The following is a 21757-nucleotide window of genomic DNA, read 5'->3' on the forward strand; positions in this document are numbered from 1 at the left end:
ACAATATTAAAGGAAAATATTATCATAAAGAATTGTTATTTTTCGCATCGTATTATAGACATCATGCATTTTTTATATTAATTTAGATTTCTTTTGCGGACACAAATTATAATAAGCTTCCCTATAAAAGAAGGCATAGAGAGAGGGACAATGGGCTGTGTATTACACTGTATAACTTTTTCTTATTCATTGGCTCAACAACTTTGGGGACTTCCATTGTATTTTGATTGGTTAGTTAATTAAGTTGAGTGTTCAAATGTTTCAACCACCCCCTTCTTATCTACAGAAGAGGTTATTTGGTTATTATTATTGGGGATCCATGATAAGAAGGCCAAATTGGTTCAGCGGTTGCCAATATCTTTCAGTACAGACAGACAGACATTCTACAACTTTTATGATAATATTTAAATTTAATATCAGGGATTCTTTGTTGTTCTCCTGTCCTTGTTTGTGTATAAATATGCTGTGCTACCCATTACCATCCCTAAATTAGGTAAGTAGTACTAGGGTTGGGCCAGATACTTTTTGGCCGAATAGGTACCGGTTATCCGGCTGATTTCTAGTGCCAGATAATTGATAAATAATCGGATATCCGGCCGGATACCAAATACCGGAAATACGGCTGATTTTTACTGTCGGATATCCGAAAAAATACCGGATATCCAGACGGATACCGAATACTGGAAATCCGGCTGGTTTCTAGTGACGGATATCCGACAAATTACCGGATATTCGGCCGGGTATCAAATTCCGGAAATCTGGCTGATTTTTTTTGTGTCGGATACCCGACAAATTACCAGATATCTGGCATTAAAAATCAGCCGGATATCCGGTATCCGGATTGTTTTAATATCTGGTATCCGGTTGGACATTGAAAATATCCGGATATCTTGTCCGACCCTATCTAAAGTCAGGAAGGGATGGGATATCATTTGACTGTTTATTACACTAGTACCCAAAGTTTTATAATACCTAGGTATAGTTTTCCATATTTGTTGGCTTAACATCGTTTGGGCCTATTACCTATTGATTTTTGATTGGTTGATTCATTAAGTTGAGTGTCCAAACGTTTCAACCACAAATTGTAATCTACAGAAGTGTTTATTTTGTGTATCATCACTGGGGATGTACAATAATAAATCAGCCATTGTCTTATCCCTTTAGTCCCCTGTAATAACTGTACTAACTAGGGAGGGAGGGGACATTGTGCTCTTAATTACACTAGTCCCCAAAGTTTTATATAGCATTTTCTTTTTCATTAACTAACAACTTTGGGTAATTTTATCCTATTTCTATTGGTTGAGTGTCCAAACGTTTCCACCACTAATTTTGTTTGTGTGCAGAGTTGAGGAATGATTGGTCCGCCAGGGAACTTGAGTGGAATTCTCAGGATATATTTTGGTTCATTCAGGTATAGAGATTATAACCTTAGCATGATAATTCCTGTGAGAGTTAGGTATGAATTAAAAATCGTAGCAATTCTAAAATCATTAACAGAAAGTCAATAGATACGTTTTAAATAGTTTATTTTTCCAAAAAGAAAATTCTAAAATAATATACTTACCTAACTAGGTAATTATCTTATTAATCTCATTTTTGGAATAATGATTCCTGTAATTAGGTAGGTATAATGTTGTATTTGAAGCATCTCTATAATCCAGACCTATAAATGTATGTATGTCCTTGTAATTTTCTTTTCTATGGATGATTTCTTTTGTGAGGGTGGTGGTACCCTCCCCCAAAATAGTTATAAACCTACCCAGGACCTATGAGAAGCTACCCTGTAAAGGAAAACCATATCAGTTCAGCAGTTAGCGAGATCCTTTGGTTCAAACAGACAGACAAATAGACACTTTCTAATAAGGATTGTTTTTCCCCGCAGGTTACAGAACTACATATTACCGTACATCTGACTTAAAACTTTTCAACCTTTCTCATCTAATCAACGTAACTCCTAAACTACAAATAGCACAAAAATGACGTACCGTACATCTGACTTTCTCACCTTTATCAACATAGCTCCTAAACTATAAATAGCACAAAAATGATACTTATATTTACCAAAACTAGAGTTTATGACGATTCTAAAGATATGGACAACATTTTTCCATTGCAGGTTACAGACCTCCATATATCCAATTATGTACATCTGGACATAGCTCCAAGTTTTACTGTGTCCATATGTCCATCCGTAACGCAATGGTGTAAATGTGTTTCTTGGCTGAAATTGAAGATAGACAGCTGAAAATTTTAGTTAATATTCCTATTATATATGTGCATCTACTCTATACATTATTTTATTTATTTTAATTACTCTAATTTTCCCCACAGGTTACAGACCTCCATATACATACCGTACATCTGACTTTCTCACCTTTATCAATGTAACTCCTAAACTACAAATAGCACAAAAATGGTATTTATATTTACAAAAACTAGAGTTTATGACAATTCCAACGATATGGAGAACATTTTTCTACCGCAGGTAACAGACCTCCATATATCCAAGTATGTACATCTGGACATAGCTCCAAGTTTTACTATGTCCATATGTCCGTCCGTAACGCAATGGGGTAAATGTGTTTCTTGGCTGAAATTGAAGATAGACAGCTGAAAATTTTAGTGAAGATTCCTATTATGTATATGCATCTACTCTATACATTATTTTATCCCTCTGTCTGTTGGTCATGCTTAAAATTAATCTATTTTTCAGGTTACTGACCTCCATATATCCAAGTATGTACATCTGGACATAGCTCCAAGTTTAGAACAATTCTTCTCCACAACTTTAGATAAAATACAGGTCAGTGGATAGCAGGGATCTAAAGGGATAAGACAATGGCCGATAAATTGATGTACATCCCTAATCAAGATACATAATATCATCCCTTTTGTAGATTAAAATTAATTGTTGAAACGTTTGGACACTCAACTTAATAATGCAACCAATTAGAGTTTACTATAAGTCCCAAAAGTTGTTAAGTCAACGAATAAGAAAACGTAATTACAAAACTTTTGGGAGTAGTGTAATAAACAGCCAATTGTCCCCTCTCTCTGGAAAAAGATTGATTGATTGATTAGCTATAGTTTCTTAGTGTTTGGACCTAAGTTTTCATAGGGTTAGTTGAGACACTTCTGTATAGGCTCTATGGCCAGTATAAGCTACACGTTCAAGCCAGAGAGAGAGGGGACAATGGGCTGTTTATTTCACCTTTTCTTATTCGTTGACTTAACAACTTTGGGGACTTTTGATTGGCTGATTCATCAAGTTGAGTGTTCAAACGTTTTTTAACCACTAATCTCAATCTACAGAATGGGTAATTTTGTGTAGAGAAAGGGGACAATGGGCTGTTCATTGCACTAGCCCCCCAAGTTTTATAATAACGTTTTATTGTTTGTTGACTTAACATCTTTGGGGACTTTAGTGAATTGTGATCGGTTGATTTGTTAAGTTGAGTGTTCAAACGTTTCAACCACTAATCTTAATCTACAGAAGCGGTTATTTTGTGAATCATCATTGGTGATATACATCAATTTAATGGCCATTGTCTCATCCCTTTAGATCCCTGCGTTTAAGCACACTGTGACTTGATCCTCTATGTCAGAAAAGCTCCTCATTATTACCTCACCCTCGCTGAGTATGGCAGGTGTCCCAAATTATGTTAACATAATAGATTACGCTCTCCGCAGAGGAGCTTGGGATAAGGGTAGTACTGATTATCAAGTACTTGACAATTCAGTATCCAGACTTGTATTCAAAAATTATGGGGGATAGGTACTATTTGTACCCCAAAGTATTTAGTAAATTTAGAAAGCTACTCTAAAATTCACTATGTCTGTCCATCAGAAACGCTATGGAGGAAATGTGATTTTCTCGGCTGCTACTAAAGATATAATAATGAAACTTCTTGTCAACATTCCTATCATTAAGGAGCATAATTAGCTATAAAGCATCAATGACGGGCGGACTGCTTTTAAGCAGGTTTTTGGGCTATTTTTATATATTTTGTTGTGTTCAGCCTGCGGTTGTACTAGCTTCAGGAGACTTGACAGATGCCAAAGATTTTGATGGAGTTAATTCTTTCCAGGTTATCTTTTTTTTGTGGATTATGTATGTCTGTCTTTATGTTTGTCTGTCTGTCTTTATGTCTGTCTGTCTTTATATCTGTCTATCTTTATGTCTGTATGTCTCTCTCTCTCTCTCTCTCTCTCTCTCTCTCCTCCTCCTCCTCTCTATCTATCTCTCTCTTTCTTCTCTCTTTCTTCTCTCTTTCTTCTCTCTTTCTTCTCTCTTTCTCTCTCTCTTTCTCTCTCTCTTCTCTCCTTCTTCTCTCCTTCTCTCTCTCTCTCCTCTCTATCGCTCTCTCCTCTCTCTCTCTCTCTTTCTTCTCTCTCTCTCTCTCTCTCTCTCTCTCTCTCTCTCTCTCTCTCTCTCTCTCTCTCCTCTCTATCTATCTCTCTCTTTCTTCTCTCTCTCTCTCCTCTCTATCTATCTCTCTCTTTCTTCTCTCTCTCTCCTCTCTATCTATCTATTTTTTCTTCTCTCTCTCCTCTCTATCTCTCTCTTTCTTCTCTCTCTCTCTCCTCTCTATCTATCTCTCTCCTCTCTCTCTCCTCTCTCTCTCCTTCTCTCTCTCTCTCTCTCTCTCTCTCACACACACACTCTCTCTCACACTCTCTCTAGATTTTTGGAAATACCATGAACTTACACCTGATCCAAATTCTTTCATTTAGAGGATCATTTTATTTTCTCCCGTAATTCTGTAAAGTTGGGTTGTAGGCAAATGCGCTTGTTAAGTCAAAATGTTCTTGATTATGGACCATCTCATATATATACATTTCATTGGTAAAAATTAAGAACAGTTTGACTTAATTAGCACATTTGAAGGAACAGTTACACACAACTTTTTGGAAAATCCTTTCTTGTATTCTTTTGAAACTGATTAAAGAACCCCTGCAAGAAATACCACACTTTAACTGCTGAAAGACTGCCACAAGTAGATCTAATACCCCAAATTTGAAGCCTTCAGCTTTAATAACAAAAAAGTTGTTGGCATGGCATTTTATGTACAATGAAAATTTTGTAAGATTTTCAATGCTAATGTTAAAAACTTTGAAATTAAACTACGTATCCTAGAAACAAAATTATAAGTTTATTTTTGTCATAAATGTAGGTTACCAACCCACCAAAATTCACTTAAGTCCCCAAAGTTGTTAAGCCAACAAATAAAAAAATGTTATTATAAAAGTTTGGGGACTAGCCCATTGTCCTCTCTATTTCATGTAATCTACAGAAGAGTAATTGGCAACTCAAAATCATTAGAAAAAATTAAATTTAACTTACATCGCACCGAGAGTACTGTAGTATTTCCAGCCAATCAGAAAGCTGAATCAGCTCAATGACCAATCACAGCTGAGCTTAATTTAGTTTCATTTGTTTCCGCTATGATTTTACACTTACAAACTCATATTAAACCTAATTTTTTTCAGAGATTTTGACTATGAAAAGTGGTGTTTTTATTGTAAAAGTAATCAGTTACCGGCAATCTAAATTTCTGACAAAGTTAAGGTTTTAATTTTTCGACTAGGCGACGTAATTTAATATTTTAATTTCTTTTATAAGCAATGGAAATTTTTCAAAATTTTCATTGTAAATAAAATGTAATTTTGAAATGCCTAGAAATTTTTTGTTATTGAAGCTGAAGGCATCAAATTTGGGGTATTGATTCTATTTGTTTCAGTTATCTTCTAGCAGTTAAAGCATGTTATTTCTTGCATGATTCCTTTAATATCCAGTGGATGATAACCTGTTATTAGCCATACTGAAAAATTATGTCCAGCATTGTATTATATCCAGTTTTCTAAGAATATAAAAATGTATGTTCATAAGATCAAACCATTTTTTATGTCTCATGCCTTGGCATCTCTGGGTTAAAAAAAAATTGTTTTAATCTTATAATTGTACATTTTTATACCCATGGAAATCTGTTTATAATAGGATGAAGAAATAAGTATTCAACACAAGACGACATTTTAAGTTCTGAAATATTTTAGCAGCAATCATACACCATGCTTTACAATCAGCTGATCTTTGTTTACATTTAATTTAGGTTGAGGATGAATGGCAAACCTATGCACAATTACTTCACAAGTATAATGTTACGGTAAGAAAAGGAATAGTTGCTCAGGGGTGTATATTCTTGTATATTCTTCAAAAGATTCATTTTTTTCCCTATCAGCAAAAATATTTCACTCCCCCCCCTAAATAGTTTTTTTTCCAAAGGAGGGAAAAAATGGAGAAAAAAATTTAAGATCTCTTTATTTTATTCATGTTTACCAACTTCCCTCATACTTTTCTAGTTTTTTTTTCAAGGATCTCGCTAATTGGGGAATTGATCCAGTTCTCTTTTACATTGTAGATTTTCATAGGTCCTTGGAAGGTATAATCCTCCCCTTAAAAAAAGAGTGGGGGAGATTTTACTTTTTACTATTATAAAACTATATATGAAAGTGGAGGGTCGACTTCCTACACTTTTAAGTGTCCCAGAGGCCTCTAGTGGCGTAGCTGCATGTATTGTTAAAAGTATAATATATATGCCTCTTAGCATCTATGACCATCTTGTCGTGCTTTACTGTCTAATGAATTATGCATTCAAGGAGTTTACTGTGTTTTTTTGATATTCGTGGTAACTATGATTCTTTGTATTTCAGGAGAGCACTGTGTATTTGGATATTTGTGGTAACCACGATTCTTTATATTTTAAGAGCGTTCTGTGTATTTAGATATTTGTGGTAACCATGATTCTTTTGTATTTCAGTGTATTTCTGTGTATTTGGATATTCGTGGTAACCATGATTCTTTTGTATTTTATTGTATTTCTGTGTATTTGGATATTCGTGGTAACCACGATTTTTTTGTGTTCCAGAAGCGCACTGTGTATTTGGATAATTGAGGTAACCACGATTTTTTTTGTATTTTAGGAGCATACTGTGTATTTGGTAACCAGGATTCTTTATTTAAGGAGCATACTGTGTAATTGGTAACCATGATTCTTTGTATTTTAGAAGCGCACTGTGTATTTGGATATTCGTGGTAACGACGTTTCTTTGTATTTTAGAAGCGCACTGTGTATTTGGATATTCGTGGTAACCACGATTCTTTGTATTTTAGAAGCGCACTGTGTATTTGGATATTCGTGGTAACCACGATTCTTTTGATGTCCACCATTTGGAACATGAAAATAATCTTCACAGATCCTATTCAGCAAAGGTATCTTATACACAAATGTCCAAACTTTTCCACCCATTGTTTTGACCTGCATGAATTTTTTTTATCATACCTAATTGGGTTTTAATTAATTTATCACCCATTGTCTCATCTCTTAAGATCCCTTTTTTTATCAAAATCACTATTTCTATGCCTCCAGGGAGGAAGGGTACATTGGGCTGTTTGTTACACTAGTCCCTAAAGTCTTATGATAACATTTATTATTTGTTGGCTCTGTGGAACTTAAATTGAATTTTGATTGGTACAAACATTTTGTTAAACAAAGTATATTTCTATCCGCTGAACCGATATATGGTTCTCCTTAACAATGTAGCTTCTCATAGGTCTTTATAGGAAGGTTCATAACTATTTTGGGGGAGGGTCCCAAATCGCTTCTGGAAAATACCTCTCCCCAAAACTTTTTAAAAAAGTAAAATGGAAAGTAGGGTCTAAATATACAGCCCTGGATACTTTTTTGGCCGGATACCGGATACTGGATATCCAGCTGATTTCTTATGCAGGATATCCGGTATCCGGTCAGATATCTTGCAAACGCCGAATATCCGGCAAATTACCAGAAATCCGGCCGTATAACAGGATATCCGGCATTATAAGTCAGCCGGGTATCCGGTATTTGGATAGTTTCAATATCCGGTATCCAGCTGGATATTGAAAATATCCTTCACATATGTTTATCTGTACAGGGAACCGAGCACCCAACATCCTACACTTACACTATGGAGCATTATGGAACCAACTACAGGCAGGCATATAGTCCATCTACCATCATAGTACCCAAAGTTTTTATATTAGCTTGATAAAAGTACCCAAAGTTTTTATATTGGCTTTATAAGTACCCAAAGTATTTAACAGACTAGAGAGAGATGGTACAATGGGCTGCTGTTCATTACACTAGTCCAGAAAGTTTTATAATAACGTTTTCTTATTTTTAGGCCCTGGGAATGGAGAAGGGTAGCACCTCCCCCCTCCCAAAAAAAAAAATACTAAAACTAAAACAAAATATAAGGTTATGGGTCGAATTAACCCCCCCCCCCACCACCACCTCAAGGGCCCATAGATGCCTCAAGGGGCAAATCCACTAGCTATGAAAATAATGATAATAAAATGATGGATTAAACTTATTTAAAGTTTTTTTGCTTTGGACGCGACAATGAAGACTGGACCTAAAAAGGCATTTTCACTTTCATTAAAGTACCCAAAGTGAAGTACCCAAGTTAAGCGCAGGAAAGTGTCATGTGTGACGTCATAAAAATACGTCGTAAAACAGGAGGGATGAGGGGAGAAATGGAACAGGAAAACCCCTGTAAACGGATTTAGACGTATTTTTATGATGTCACACATGACACTTTCCAGCGCTTCTAACTCGAGGCATTAGTTCACACAACAGTAAGAAGGCTGAATACCTAGGGAGGGGACATTGGGATGTTTATTACACTAGTCCCCAAAGTCTTATAATAATGTTTTCATATTTGATGGCTTAACAACCTTGGGGCACTTTTATTTGGTTCATTCAGTTGATTGTCCAAACGTTTCAACCACTAATTGAAATCTACATAAGTGGTTATTTTGAGTATCATCATTGGGGATGTACATCAATTTATCGGTCATTGTCTTATCCCTTTAGATTCCTGAGTTTACAGTGATTTCTATCACATCGTATCATAGACAGCTTTCCGCGGACATTATGCGGATAGTATGACTAAGAACAGGTTCTAATCCAGCGGATATTAATCGGATTTGATGTCTGTACATGAAAGTGAATTATAAACTCGTGTATGAGGTGTTCAATTTTCTGGGAATTTTGGAGGATGATGACTTTACTCGGCTACTGACACAGAAGCAGGAGTTACAGGCGAACAAACAGGTATGTGTGTGTGTGTGTGTGTGTGTGTGTGTGTGTGTGTGTGTGTGTGTGTGTGCGTGTATGTGTGTTTGTGTGTGTGTGAGGGTGTGTGTGTATTTGTGTGTGTCTGTATGTGTGTGTGTGTATGTGTGGGCGTTTGTGTGTGTGCGTGCGTGTGTATGTGTGTGTGTGTGTGTGTGTGTATGTATGTATAAAGACTTTACTCGAACAAACATCAAATTTATTGGCCATTGTTTTATCCCTTTAGATCCCTAATAGGCCACGCACAATGGTTTTCCAATGATCTTTGGTAGGGGCATCGCTAAAAAGTAGCCAACATTTTTAATTAGTATGATAAAAGTACCCAAAGTTTTTAATTTTTTCCCTCCATTTTAGATTTTCTTCGGCCATTTCCCCTCCTCTTGCATCCTATCTCCTCCCCCTGGATTTCAACACCTGCTGGATGGGGGTCTGGTCTATCTTTCAGGTACTTCTAAACCGTTCAATATCCGCTGGATTAGAACCGGTTTCAAGCATGCTATCCGCAGAAAGTTGTCTATAATACGATACGATAATAAAAACACATGGCCTCGGGCTCGAAACCGATTGATTGCTGGTCTATCTTTCAGGTACTTCTAAACCGTTCAATATCCGCTGGATTAGAACCGGTTTCAAGCATGCTATCCGCAGAAAGTTGTCTATAATACGATACGATAATAAAAACACATGGCCTCGGGCTCGAAACCGATTGATTTTTGCTAGATTAGAAATATCATGTATCGTTTAGTATTATATCCAGTTTTCTACGGATATAAAAATGTACAATTATAATATCAAAACCAGTTTCGTTAGCACATGCCTGCAACTTTTTTTATTATTAAAGCTGATGTCTTCAAATTTGGAGTATTGGGTCTACTTGTGGCAGTCTTTCAGCACTTAGATCATTGTATTTCTTGCTGGATTTCTTTAATTTGTATTTTAGTATTTTTAATTTTAAAAAGTCCCCTTACATCTTGATGAAAGTCTCTAATCTATTTTTTTAGGTCATCTACACAATCTGGGGGGTTTGGCACCACAACTTTATACCATGCATAGGTAGGTAAACCTGAATATCCTAGGAGGTTTGACACTAGGGTTGGGCCGGATATTTTTTTGGCCGGATACCGGATACAGGATATCCGGCTGATTTCAAATACCGGATATCCGGTAACCGGCCGGATATCCGGCCAACGCCGGATATCCGGCAAATATCCGGTTATCCGGCCAAATTACCGGATATCTGGCCGGATAACCGGCCAAATTACTACATATTAAATTATCAAAAAAGGATATAGTCCCTTTTGTGGCAACGCACCTTAAGGGGCGATTCGTTGTATTTTTAAAATTGCTTTTAATAGGTTATTTTAGGTTAGGTTAGGTTATATTTGGTTAGGTGATTGCCCCGCAGGGTTAGGCAATTGGCCCCGCAAGGTTAGAGTCCCCTGCAAGGGGCTAGAAATAGGAGGAAAGCTACTGTGAAAATACGAATAATCGCTCCTTAAGGGTCGTTGCCACAAAGAGGACTATAGCCGCAAAAAAATTTCTTCATAAACTAGTGTTTTATATTATACTAGCGGTTGCGTCCCTAGTATCTAGGGATATTAGAAGGGACATGAAAGTGCAGAAAAATAATTTAAAACCTTACAACGACTTTTTTTATAAAAATGAAACAGCCTAAAACCACCCTGGGACCTATAAGAAGCTTCACTTTAAAGGAGAACATATCAGTTCAGCGGTTAGCGGGATCCTTCGCTACAGACAAAAAAGCTTACTACTTTGTATAATAAGATAAAATTAAGATTAAAACTTAAAAATTAAGTAAGTATTAAATGATCTTTCTTCTTAGCAAATAAATCTAATGAACTATTACTTCCCTCAATCTGTAATATCAACCCCTAACGGTTGGAGGATGGGCGGGGATGTGGCGTTGAATGCCTGCCCCCCCCCCCCCCTCTGTTTTTTTCTATCCCATTTTCTGTGTATAAAAGGTCAAGGGCTATAACTAAGTGACTTTTGAAATATGGGTATGACACATAACTGAGAGTTGAAATTTTTTTAATACCTCCTTCCTGGCGGGCACAGGATGCCAGCAAATCTGGTAAGGTCATTCAGGTAAAAAGTAAAAATATTTTTTTACTTAAACAAAGCATTTCATGTTATCTAGTACTAAAATATCCTATAGTCGTACATCCTCATATGTAATATAGGTGTTCAAGTTGATTTCAGGTTCCAGGTATAATCCTGCAAGTCCTGAACCTCCAGGTCTCCAGAAATCTTTAAACGGTTCCTGTGACCGCAAATTTTTACTTGAAGATTTCAAATTTTAAACTTAGGCTTTTCTATATATCTTCATGACATATTACAATTTCATAAAATCCGTTGCCGTTTACCTGCAAACCGTCGGTTTGCGGCTGGCAGCTGCCAAGTACTGCTGCCACCGCCAAAATTTATGTTTTGAGATTTCTAATATAAAATTTACATAAAGTTAAACATATTCAGAAAAAATTGTTCTTCTATCTTCAATAATAAGAAAATTACAGCCATTTAAGATTTAAAAAAAACAGAGATTTTTGTTGTAAAATATAAAAGATTATATTGCCGGATATCCGGCCGGATAGTTTCAATATCCGGTATCCGGCCGGATATCCGGCCCAACCCTATTTGACACCACAACTTTATACCATGCATAGGTAGGTAAACCTGAATATCCTAGGGGGTTTGGCACCACAACTTTATACCATGCATAGGTAGGTAAACCAGTACATCCTAGGGAGATATGGTACCACAACTTTATACCATGCATAGGTAGGTAAACCTGTACATCCTAGGGAGATATGGTACCACAACTTTATACCATGCATAGGTAGGTAAACCTGTACATCCTATGGAGATATGGTACCACAACTTTATACCATGAATAGGTAGGTAAACCTGTACATCCTATGGAGATATGGTACCACAACTTTATACCATGCATAGGTAGGTAAACCTGTACACCCTAGGGAGATATGGTACCACAACTTTATACCATGCATAGGTAGGTAAACCTGTACATCCTAGGGAGATATGGTACCACAACTTTATACCATGCATAGGTAGGTAAACCTGAATATCCTATGGAGATATGGTACCACAACTTTATACCATGCATAGGTAGGTAAACCTGAACATCCTATGGATATATGGTACCACAACTTTATACCATGCATATGTAGGTAAACCTGTACATTCTGGGGGATATGGTACCACAACTTTATACCATGCATAGGTAGGTAAACCTGTACATCCTAGGAGATATGGTACCACAACTTTATACCATGCATAGGTAGGTAAACCTGTACATCCTAGGGGGGATATGGTACCACAACTTTATACCATGCATAGGTAGGTAAACCTGCACATCCTAGGGAGATATGGCTCCACAACTTTATACCATGCATAGGTAGGTAAACCTGTACATCCTAGGGGATATGGTACCACAACTTTATACCATGCATAGATAGGTAAACCTGTACATCATAGGGAGATATGGTACCACAACTTTATACCATGCATAGGTAGGTAAACCTGTACATTCTGGGGGATATGGTACCACAACTTTATACCATGCATAGGTAGGTAAACCTGTACATCCTAGGAGATATGGTACCACAACTTTATACCATGCATAGGTAGGTAAACCTGTACATTCTGGGGGATATGGTACCACAACCTTATACCATGCATAGGTAGGTAAACCTGTACATCCTAGGGGATATGGCTCCACAACTTTATACCATGCATAGGTAGGTAAACCTGTACATCCTAGGGAGATATGGTACCACAACTTTATACCATGCATAGGTAGGTAAACCTGTACATCCTAGGGAGATATGGCACCACAACTTTATACCATGCATAGGTAGGTAAACCTGTACATCCTAGGGAGATATGGTACCACAACTTTATACCATGCATAGGTAGGTAAACCTGCACATCCTAGGGGATATGGTACCACAACTTTATACCATGCATAGGTAGGTAAACCTGTACATCCTAGGGAGATATGGTACCACAACTTTATACCATGCATAGGTAGGTAAACCTGTACATCCTAGGGGGGATATGGTACCACAACTTTATACCATGCATAGGTAGGTAAACCTGCACATCCTAGGGAGATATGGCTCCACAACTTTATACCATGCATAGGTAGGTAAACCTGTACATCCTAGGGGATATGGTACCACAACTTTATACCATGCATAGATAGGTAAACCTGTACATCATAGGGAGATATGGTACCACAACTTTATACCATGCATAGGTAGGTAAACCTGTACATTCTGGGGGATATGGTACCACAACTTTATACCATGCATAGGTAGGTAAACCTGTACATCCTAGGGAGATATGGTACCACAACTTTATACCATGCATAGGTAGGTAAACCTGCACATCCTAGGGGATATGGTACCACAACTTTATACCATGCATAGGTAGGTAAACCTGTACATCCTAGGGAGATATGGTACCACAACTTTATACCATGCATAGGTAGGTAAACCAGTACATCCTAGGGGATATGGTACCACAACTTTATACCATGTATAGGTAGGTAAACCTGTACATCCTAGGGGATATGGTACCACAACTTTATACCATGCATAGTTAGGTAAACCTGTACATCCTAGGGAGATATGGTACCACAACCTTATACCATGCATAGGTAGGTAAACCTGTACATCCTAGGGGATATGGTACCACAACTTTATACCATGCATAGGTAGGTAAACCTGTACATCCTAGGGAGATATGGTACCACAACTTTATACCATGCATAGGTAGGTAAACCTGCACATCCTAGGGGATATGGTACCACAACTTTATACCATGCATAGGTAGGTAAACCTGTACATCCTAGGGGATATGGTACCACAACTTTATACCATGCATAGGTAGGTAAACCAGTACATCCTAGGGGATATGGTACCACAACTTTATACCATGCATAGGTAGGTAAACCTGTACATCCTAGGGAGATATGGTACCACAACTTTATACCATGCATAGGTAGGTAAACCTGTACATCCTAGGAGATATGGTACCACAACTTTATACCATGCATAGGTAGGTAAACCTGCACATCCTAGGGGATATGGTACCACAACTTTATACCATGCATAGGTAGGTAAACCTGTACATCCTAGGGAGATATGGTACCACAACTTTATACCATGCATAGGTAACCTGTAGGTAAACCTGTTCATCCTAGGGGATATGGTACCACAACTTTATACCATGCATAGGTAGGTAAACCTGTACATCCTAGGGAGATATGGTACCACAACTTTATACCATGCATAGGTAACCTGTAGGTAAACCTGTTCATCCTAGGGGATATGGTACCACAACTTTATACCTTGCATAGGTAGGTAAACCTGTACATCCTAGGGGATTTGGTACCACAACTTTATACCATGCATAGGTAGGTAAACCTGTACATCCTAGGGAGATATGGTACCACAACTTTATACCATGCATAGGTAGGTAAACCTGTACATCCTAGGGGATATGGTACCACAACTTTATACCATGCATAGGTAGGTAAACCTGTACATCCTAGGGAGATATGGTACCACAACTTTATACCATGCATAGGTAGGTAAACCTGCACATCCTAGGGAGATATGGTACCACAACTTTATACCATGCATAGATAGGTAAACCTGTACACCCTAGGGAGATATGGTACCACAACTTTATACCATGCATAGGTAGGTAAACCTGTACATCCTAGGGGATATGGTACCACAACTTTATACCATGCATAGGTAGGTAAACCTGTACATCCTAGGGAGATATGGTACCACAACTTTATACCATGCATAGGTAGGTAAACCTGCACATCCTAGGGAGATATGGTACCACAACTTTATACCATGCATAGGTAGGTAAACCTGTACATCCTAGGGAGATATGGTACCACAACTTTATACCATGCATAGGTAGGTAAACCTGCACATCCTAGGGGATATGGTACCACAACTTTATACCATGCATAGGTAGGTAAACCTGTACATCCTAGGGGATATGGTACCACAACTTTATACCATGCATAGGTAGGTAAACCTGTACATCCTAGGGGATATGGTACCACAACTTTATACCATGCATAGGTAGGTAAACCTGAATATCCTATGGAGATATGGTACCACAACTTTATACCATGCATAGGTAGGTAAACCTGTACATCCTAGGGAGATATGGTACCACAACTTTATACCATGCATAGGTAGGTAAACCTGTACATCCTAGGGAGATATGGTACCACAACTTTATACCATGCATAGGTAGGTAAACCTGAATATCCTATGGAGATATGGTACCACAACTTTATACCATGCATAGGTAGGTAAACCTGTACATCCTAGGGAGATATGGTACCACAACTTTATACCATGCATAGGTAGGTAAACCTGCACATCCTAGGGAGATATGGTACCACAACTTTATACCATGCATAGGTAGGTAAACCTGTACATCCTAGGGAGATATGGTACCACAACTTTATACCATGCATAGGTAGGTAAACCTGCACATCCTAGGGGATATGGTACCACAACTTTATACCATGCATAGGTAGGTAAACCTGTACATCCTAGGGGATATGGTACCACAACTTTATACCATGCATAGGTAGGTAAACCTGTACATCCTAGGGGATATGGCTCCACAACTTTATACCATGCATAGGTAGGTAAACCTGTACATCCTAGGGGATATGGCACCACAACTTTATACCATGCATAGGTGAGTAAACCTGCACATCCTAGGGAGATATGGTACCACAACTTTATACCATGCATAGTTAGGTAATTGGTTATTTCTAATTGGGGACTTTTATTGAATTTGATTTGTTGGTTCATTAAGTTGAGTGTCCAAACGTTCAAAATTGTCTTATCCCTTTGGATCTCTGGAGTTTTTTATTTATGTTATCCTTCTTTTTCTTTTTGAAGGTGTGGTACCGCAGAATTTGAACTGGCAGATTTCAAGGAAAACCGGATGTTCCGGGTTCTGGCAATTGACAATGGCATTCTAACTTTTAGGTAAAATTTTTAATGGCACAAGCTTATCTATAACTAGTGTTTGTCTGTCTATCTGTCAGTCTGTCTGTCTGTCTGTTTGTCTGTCTATATGTCTCTGTCCGTCTGTCTGTCCGTCTGTCTGTCTGTTTGTCTGTTTGTCTTGTATGTTTGTCTGTCTGTCTGTCTATCTGTCTATCTGTCTATCTGTCTTTACCAAAAAGTTTGATTTCTCTGAGGCTAAAAACGATAACTGTTTTATTTTTTTTTTCAGGGATCTAAAGGGATTAGACAAAGGCCGATAAATTGATGTACATCTCCAATGATGATACACAAAATTTGTGGTTGACACGTTTGAACAGTCAACTTAATAATTCAACCAATCAATATTCACTTAAGTACCCAAAGTTGTTTAGCCAACGATAAAGAAATGTTATCATAAAACTTTAGGGACTAGTGTAATAAACAGCCCATTGTCCCCATTTTCTCTGATGTTGTATACCTTTATGACAGAAAACATGTTTAAACTATTTATAAAGGGGGAAGTAGTTTGTGCTAAAATTCCATAAAGGTGTGAGTTTTAAGGCTTAAAAACATTGGTAGAGCGATAATATTCACTAAATATGTGTATTCCTTATTGAATAGAACCATAGACAAAAAAGTTATAAAATATTTAGAGAATACTATCGGTTTACTACTGTTTTTAAGCCTTAAAACTCACACCTCTACGGAATTTTAGAACAACCTACCACCCCTTTATAAATAATTTAATATTTATTTCTAGAGATGAAAAGCTGAATTCTTGGCCGTTGGTAGTGATAACAAACCCAAAAAGTTCAAATTTTCTGTCACCTAAGGTATACTATTTTATTGTAAGTTTTTTTTTATGTCTGTTCTTCTTGTAGCCTCGCCTCCTCAGTTGGTATCATCATCAATTTCATCACGGGTAGCCAGGTTTAAGAATCTGGCACACTCCAAAGGTCTCAGCCATAGGTCACGTGGGGTGAGGGTGGTAGGGTTGGCTGGACAGTTGAACAGGTGATTCGTAGTATGTCCTGGTTGTTGACAGAGAGGACATATGTCAGGAACAGGATCTCTTTTGCTGATTCTGGATTTATAGCTGTAAAGCATAATGCTATATCCAGATCTTAGCTGGGCAAGGGTGGATCTGGTGGCTCTGGGAAGGTCCTTTTCAGAGTCACAGATCTTGGGGGGTGGAGCACCTAGGACTTTATTGTGCTCAAAAGTAGCAATCTGGTCACGTACAGAGTTGGTGTGAATGGCCTTTAGTCTCTGCTTGTAAATCTCAGAGGGAAGGTCAGGGTAGGACATTTGCTGGATTTCCCGACCAAACTTGGACACCAGGGTTTCATTCATCTGGCGTCCCGGGGGGGGAGGGGGCTGGTTCCAGTCAACTCTGTTTGGGTGATTCGGCTGCTGTGTTGATAGCAGGAACTGCTTGCTAAGCATTTCACAATGTTCTTTAACCATCATGATCTTGGTCTCCTGGTGGAGGTGATCAGGTTTCGACATTATGTGGCAGCCGGTGGCTGCCCGCAAAGCAGCATTCTGGGCAACCTGGATCATTTCCCAGGTAGTGTCAGCCAAGGCAGGTGTCCAAATAGGACAACAGTAGTTGATAAGTGATTGGCCGATGGCTTTGAAGGTGGTGGTTATGGTCTCCTTGTCCTTACCCCAGGTGGAGCCTGTCAATGCCAACAAGACATTGTTCTTGGCCTGGAGCTTGGACTTCAGGTTGGTAGCATGTTGCCTGAAGGAGAGAAGGGTATCAAAACAGATACCAAGAAAAGTTGGTTTCTTGACTGTAGGTACCACTTGTCCATCCACTTCAATCTGAAGAACTACGCCCGCATCATTAGAAAATGTTGAGAACACAGTGGCAGATGATTTGGAAGGACTGATGAACAGGTTTCTGCCCTTGAACCAGTCATTCAAGGTAGCCAGGTAGCTGTTCAATTCCCTAACTATAGGATCAAACTTAGGTCCGGAATTTAACACATTGCTGTCATCAGCATAGGTGACAAGTTTGATTTTACCTGGAGGAGCTGGCATGGTGGACATGTAGAGGTTAAACAGGATGGGGGAGAGAACTCCGCCTTGGGGGACACCCTGCTTAACCTTCCGATATTTAGATGTAGAATTTCGGAACAGCACAAAGGTCTGTCTACCTCTCAGGTAGCCACACAGGAATCTTTTGATGTAAACATCAAGTGGGAGGTTGTTGATGTCCCGAAGAAGAATATGATGGTCAACAGTATCGAAAGCTCTTGAAAGATCAATGGCAACAGATACTGTTCTGTGGACTGGCTTCTTCCTGTTCAAACCTTTATCAATGTGATCTCGGATGCTTTGTAGAGCTGTAAGGGTTGATCTGCCCTTTCTGAAACCATGCTGGTGGTCTGCAAGTTCTATGGCGTCTGTAAGATAAGGAAGGATCAGGGCCTCAAGAATCTTAGCTGGTGGTGATAGAATGGAGACTGGACGGTAACTGGATCCTTTATTCGCCGGCTTTCCTGGTTTCAGTAAGGTGATTATCTTAGCTGTCTTCCATTTGCCGGGTGTATGGGCTGTGCTCAAGACTAAGTTGAAGATGTCTGTGAGGAACTTGATGCCGTGGGGGCCCAAGTGCTTAAGCATAATGGGAGACAAGCCATCTGGTCCTATAGCTTTAGAGTTTTTAGCTCTTTTGATGGCAGCTGCTGTCTGGGCAGGAGTAAATTTAATCTTAGGCTGTTCTTTTGGTTTGCTTTGCATTGACCGTAAGGTGTTGCGAAGAGCCTGTTCTGGTTTCTTGTCGATGTTAGGTGTATACTGTTGATTAAATTTGTTTGCCAGTTTGGTTGCGTCAATGGTAGGTTTATTGTCCTCAAAGTCAATACCCTGGTTGTCTGGTTGAGTGGGCTGGTCATTTAAACTCTTGACAGTCTTCCAGAGCTTTTGACTACCTGGCTGACAAGTGGAAAGATATTCTTGCCATTTTTCTTTCCTGTGTTCTCTAATTGATTTGTTGATGTTCTTGTTAAGTTCAGGAATACGATCATCAGCAGGATTATTTTTCTTGAGGTTATCCCTTTCATCTATCAGTCTTGCTGCTTCCGTAGGTAGGGCATTGTATGTACGGGGGATTCTGCCTGCAGGAATGTATTTGTGTGCTGCTTGCTGGACAATTTTGGAGAAATATTTTTCGGCTTCGTAAACGTCAGAGACCTCTCTAGCCGCGGAGAAAATATTTTCGGTGAAAACCTGGAAGTTGGGCCAATCAGCTTTATTGTAATTAACATAGGTGAAATGAGGAGTGTTGGTTTTTGTGATTTCTGCTGCAAGACTAATAATAATTGGAAGATGATCTGAGCTTAAGCTGTTATCCAGATTCCAGTTGACAGTTGGAATCAGGCTAGAGGACGCTATGCTGACGTCCGGAGCTGTTGAAGCATTAGCTGTAACTCTGGTTGGCTGATCTTCGTTTATTACACCAAAGTTCAAGCCAGTGATGGTGTCGACCAAGAGTCTACCTCTAGCATCTTCGTTTGCTTCAGAGTGCCATAGTTGGTGGTGTGCGTTAACATCTCCAAGGATTAGGGATGAATTTCCTAAATCTACAAACAGATGGTCAATTGGAGGTGCATAATTTTGGTTACAGCTACTCTGAGGAGGGATGTACACATTGCGTATGTATAGAGGATCATTGTTTTTACCAGGTAAACTGATGGTGAGTGTTTCCATGTGTGGATCCTGTTCAAGTGTAGGTGGTGCTTTCTCAAGGTTAAAGGTAACATCCTTGTGGACAAGAAATGCTAATCCTCCACCCTTATTTGTTCCTCTATCCTTACGGACAAGTGTGTAGTTTGGTGTTTTTAACTTCTTTGATTTACCAGTGAGCTTCGTTTCTTGAATTGCTCCTATCTTGATGTTTTTCTTCTCCATATAATGAAGAAGTTCATCTAATTTACCGACGATTCCATTGATGTTAAATTGGAGTATTTTCAAGTTAGAGCTGTTAGTAGTGTTGGGTTGTTGTTGTTGAGCTTGAGGGGGAGGTGTGGGAGGGCGCGGGGGGGGTGGTGAAGGGCGTCTGCGACGAGGGGGTGGGGTGGGGCTGCCTCGTTGTGGGTTGACTTGAGGGGGTGGGGGTGGGCGGCCGCGTCGGGGGGGGTTGGGTGTGGGGGGCTTAGGTGACAGATGTGAGCAACAGGGTCCATACCATGATGTGAATTTTTTGCGTTCATTTGCAGATTTTAGTTGGGAACACTTTATATGAAGCCAGCCGTTGCATTTGTTACATTCTACACAGGTTGATATGATCTTCTTGGTACAAACAGTACAGAACCAAGCAGGACCTGGATTCTGTTCTATACCAGCTATCAGCAATAATAGCCGAATAAGACATGCTGATATTGTCTTATGCGTTGTCAAACATACTAAAAACTCGGTTCAGCTGCGGGGTAAGCCACATTGTCGGTGATGTTACAAAAAAGGAGTCCTCTGGTGTTGATGTTGATGATGATGATACATTTTGGGAGGTTTGGAGATTGTACGTGTTTGCTCTTGGCTTCCCCGCAGCTGCTGATGTTGTTGCTGTTGCAGTAGAAGGTGGATCCGCGACGTAGACACGGCAAACATGTCTGTAGCAAAGGATCTCGCTAAACGCTGAACCAAAATGGTTTTCCTTTACAGTGAAGCTTTTTTTATCTATAATACAAAGTAGAATGATGTCTGTCTGTTTGTTTGTTTGTAACGAAGGATCATTTGTCGGCAAAAAAAATATTTTTGGTAATTAGCTGATTTAAAATAAATTGAAAAGAAACTATTTTACGTGTCCCTAGAGGCCTCTAGGGGCGAAGCCTCTAGTTACCTATATAAAGTAGTATAATTTTGTCTGTAGCTTCAGATCTCAAAAACTGATTGAGTTCTCAATTTAGGAAAGGTCCCGGGGTGGTTTTAGGCTATATTAGTTTTAGAATTCACCCTGGCCTTGGTACAGTTTTAGGCTATTTTTCAGAGCTCTCATAGATGCTAGGAGCGCAGCCGCAAGTCCTTATACTAAAGTAACAGGATGTCTGTGTGTTTGTGTGTCTGTACCGAAGGATCTTGCTAACCAATCGGGTTCTCCTTAACAGGGTAGATTCTCATGGGTCCTGGGAAGGTTTATAACTATTTTGGGGGAGGGTACCATCACCCTCCCAAGAGAAATGACAAAAAAATCGGAAATCTTATTAATGTTTGGGAGACTTCAACGTAACATAAAGAGGTATCGTAACATAAAGAAATATCGTAGAGACTTTAACAAACAAAAACATTTAAAGTGCCACTAGAGGCCTCTAGGGGACGTAGCGGCTATTATCTATATATAACAAGGATGACAACATTTTAAAAAGCAAAGCTCTACAAATCTAACGTACAAACTAACCTATGTTTTTTTTGTATAGTACCTAGTGGAAACATTTTTCCAAAGACTAGAAAGTTTCGGTATAGTCCCTTTTTTGAAAACGCCTATTAAGGGGC

At 38.8% G+C, this 21757-nt stretch overlaps 1 protein-coding gene and 1 long non-coding RNA gene across 3 annotated transcripts in view; one reads left to right on the forward strand and one right to left on the reverse strand.

The window, feature by feature from the left end:
- LOC145307335 (uncharacterized) overlaps positions 1-21757 on the reverse strand; it is a 202674-nt gene that overhangs the window by 163016 nt on the left and 17901 nt on the right. The window lies entirely within an intron of this gene.
- LOC145307327 (transmembrane protein 62-like) overlaps positions 1-21757 on the forward strand; it is a 39851-nt gene that overhangs the window by 91 nt on the left and 18003 nt on the right. Inside the window, exons 1-14 of one of the 2 annotated variants that reach the window (XM_080149705.1) lie at positions 1-10; positions 419-493; positions 1344-1411; positions 2714-2803; positions 4020-4088; positions 6111-6164; positions 7172-7270; positions 7972-8030; positions 8417-8459; positions 9069-9152; positions 9528-9618; positions 10175-10226; positions 16169-16258; positions 17019-17091. The exon at positions 1-10 is cut by the window's left edge and continues 91 nt beyond it. In XM_080149705.1, the coding sequence (XP_080005831.1) occupies positions 1-10; positions 419-493; positions 1344-1411; positions 2714-2803; positions 4020-4088; positions 6111-6164; positions 7172-7270; positions 7972-8030; positions 8417-8459; positions 9069-9152; positions 9528-9618; positions 10175-10226; positions 16169-16258; positions 17019-17091 (957 nt within the window). The remainder of the gene's footprint in view (positions 11-418; positions 494-1343; positions 1412-2713; positions 2804-4019; positions 4089-6110; positions 6165-7171; positions 7271-7971; positions 8031-8416; positions 8460-9068; positions 9153-9527; positions 9619-10174; positions 10227-16168; positions 16259-17018; positions 17092-21757) is intronic. The other variant, XM_080149706.1, reaches the window with a different exon arrangement.

This window comes from Acartia tonsa, chromosome 15 (assembly GCF_053477335.1).
Source record: "Acartia tonsa isolate MP-2025a chromosome 15, ASM5347733v1, whole genome shotgun sequence".
Taxonomy (NCBI): Eukaryota; Metazoa; Arthropoda; class Copepoda; order Calanoida; family Acartiidae; genus Acartia; species Acartia tonsa.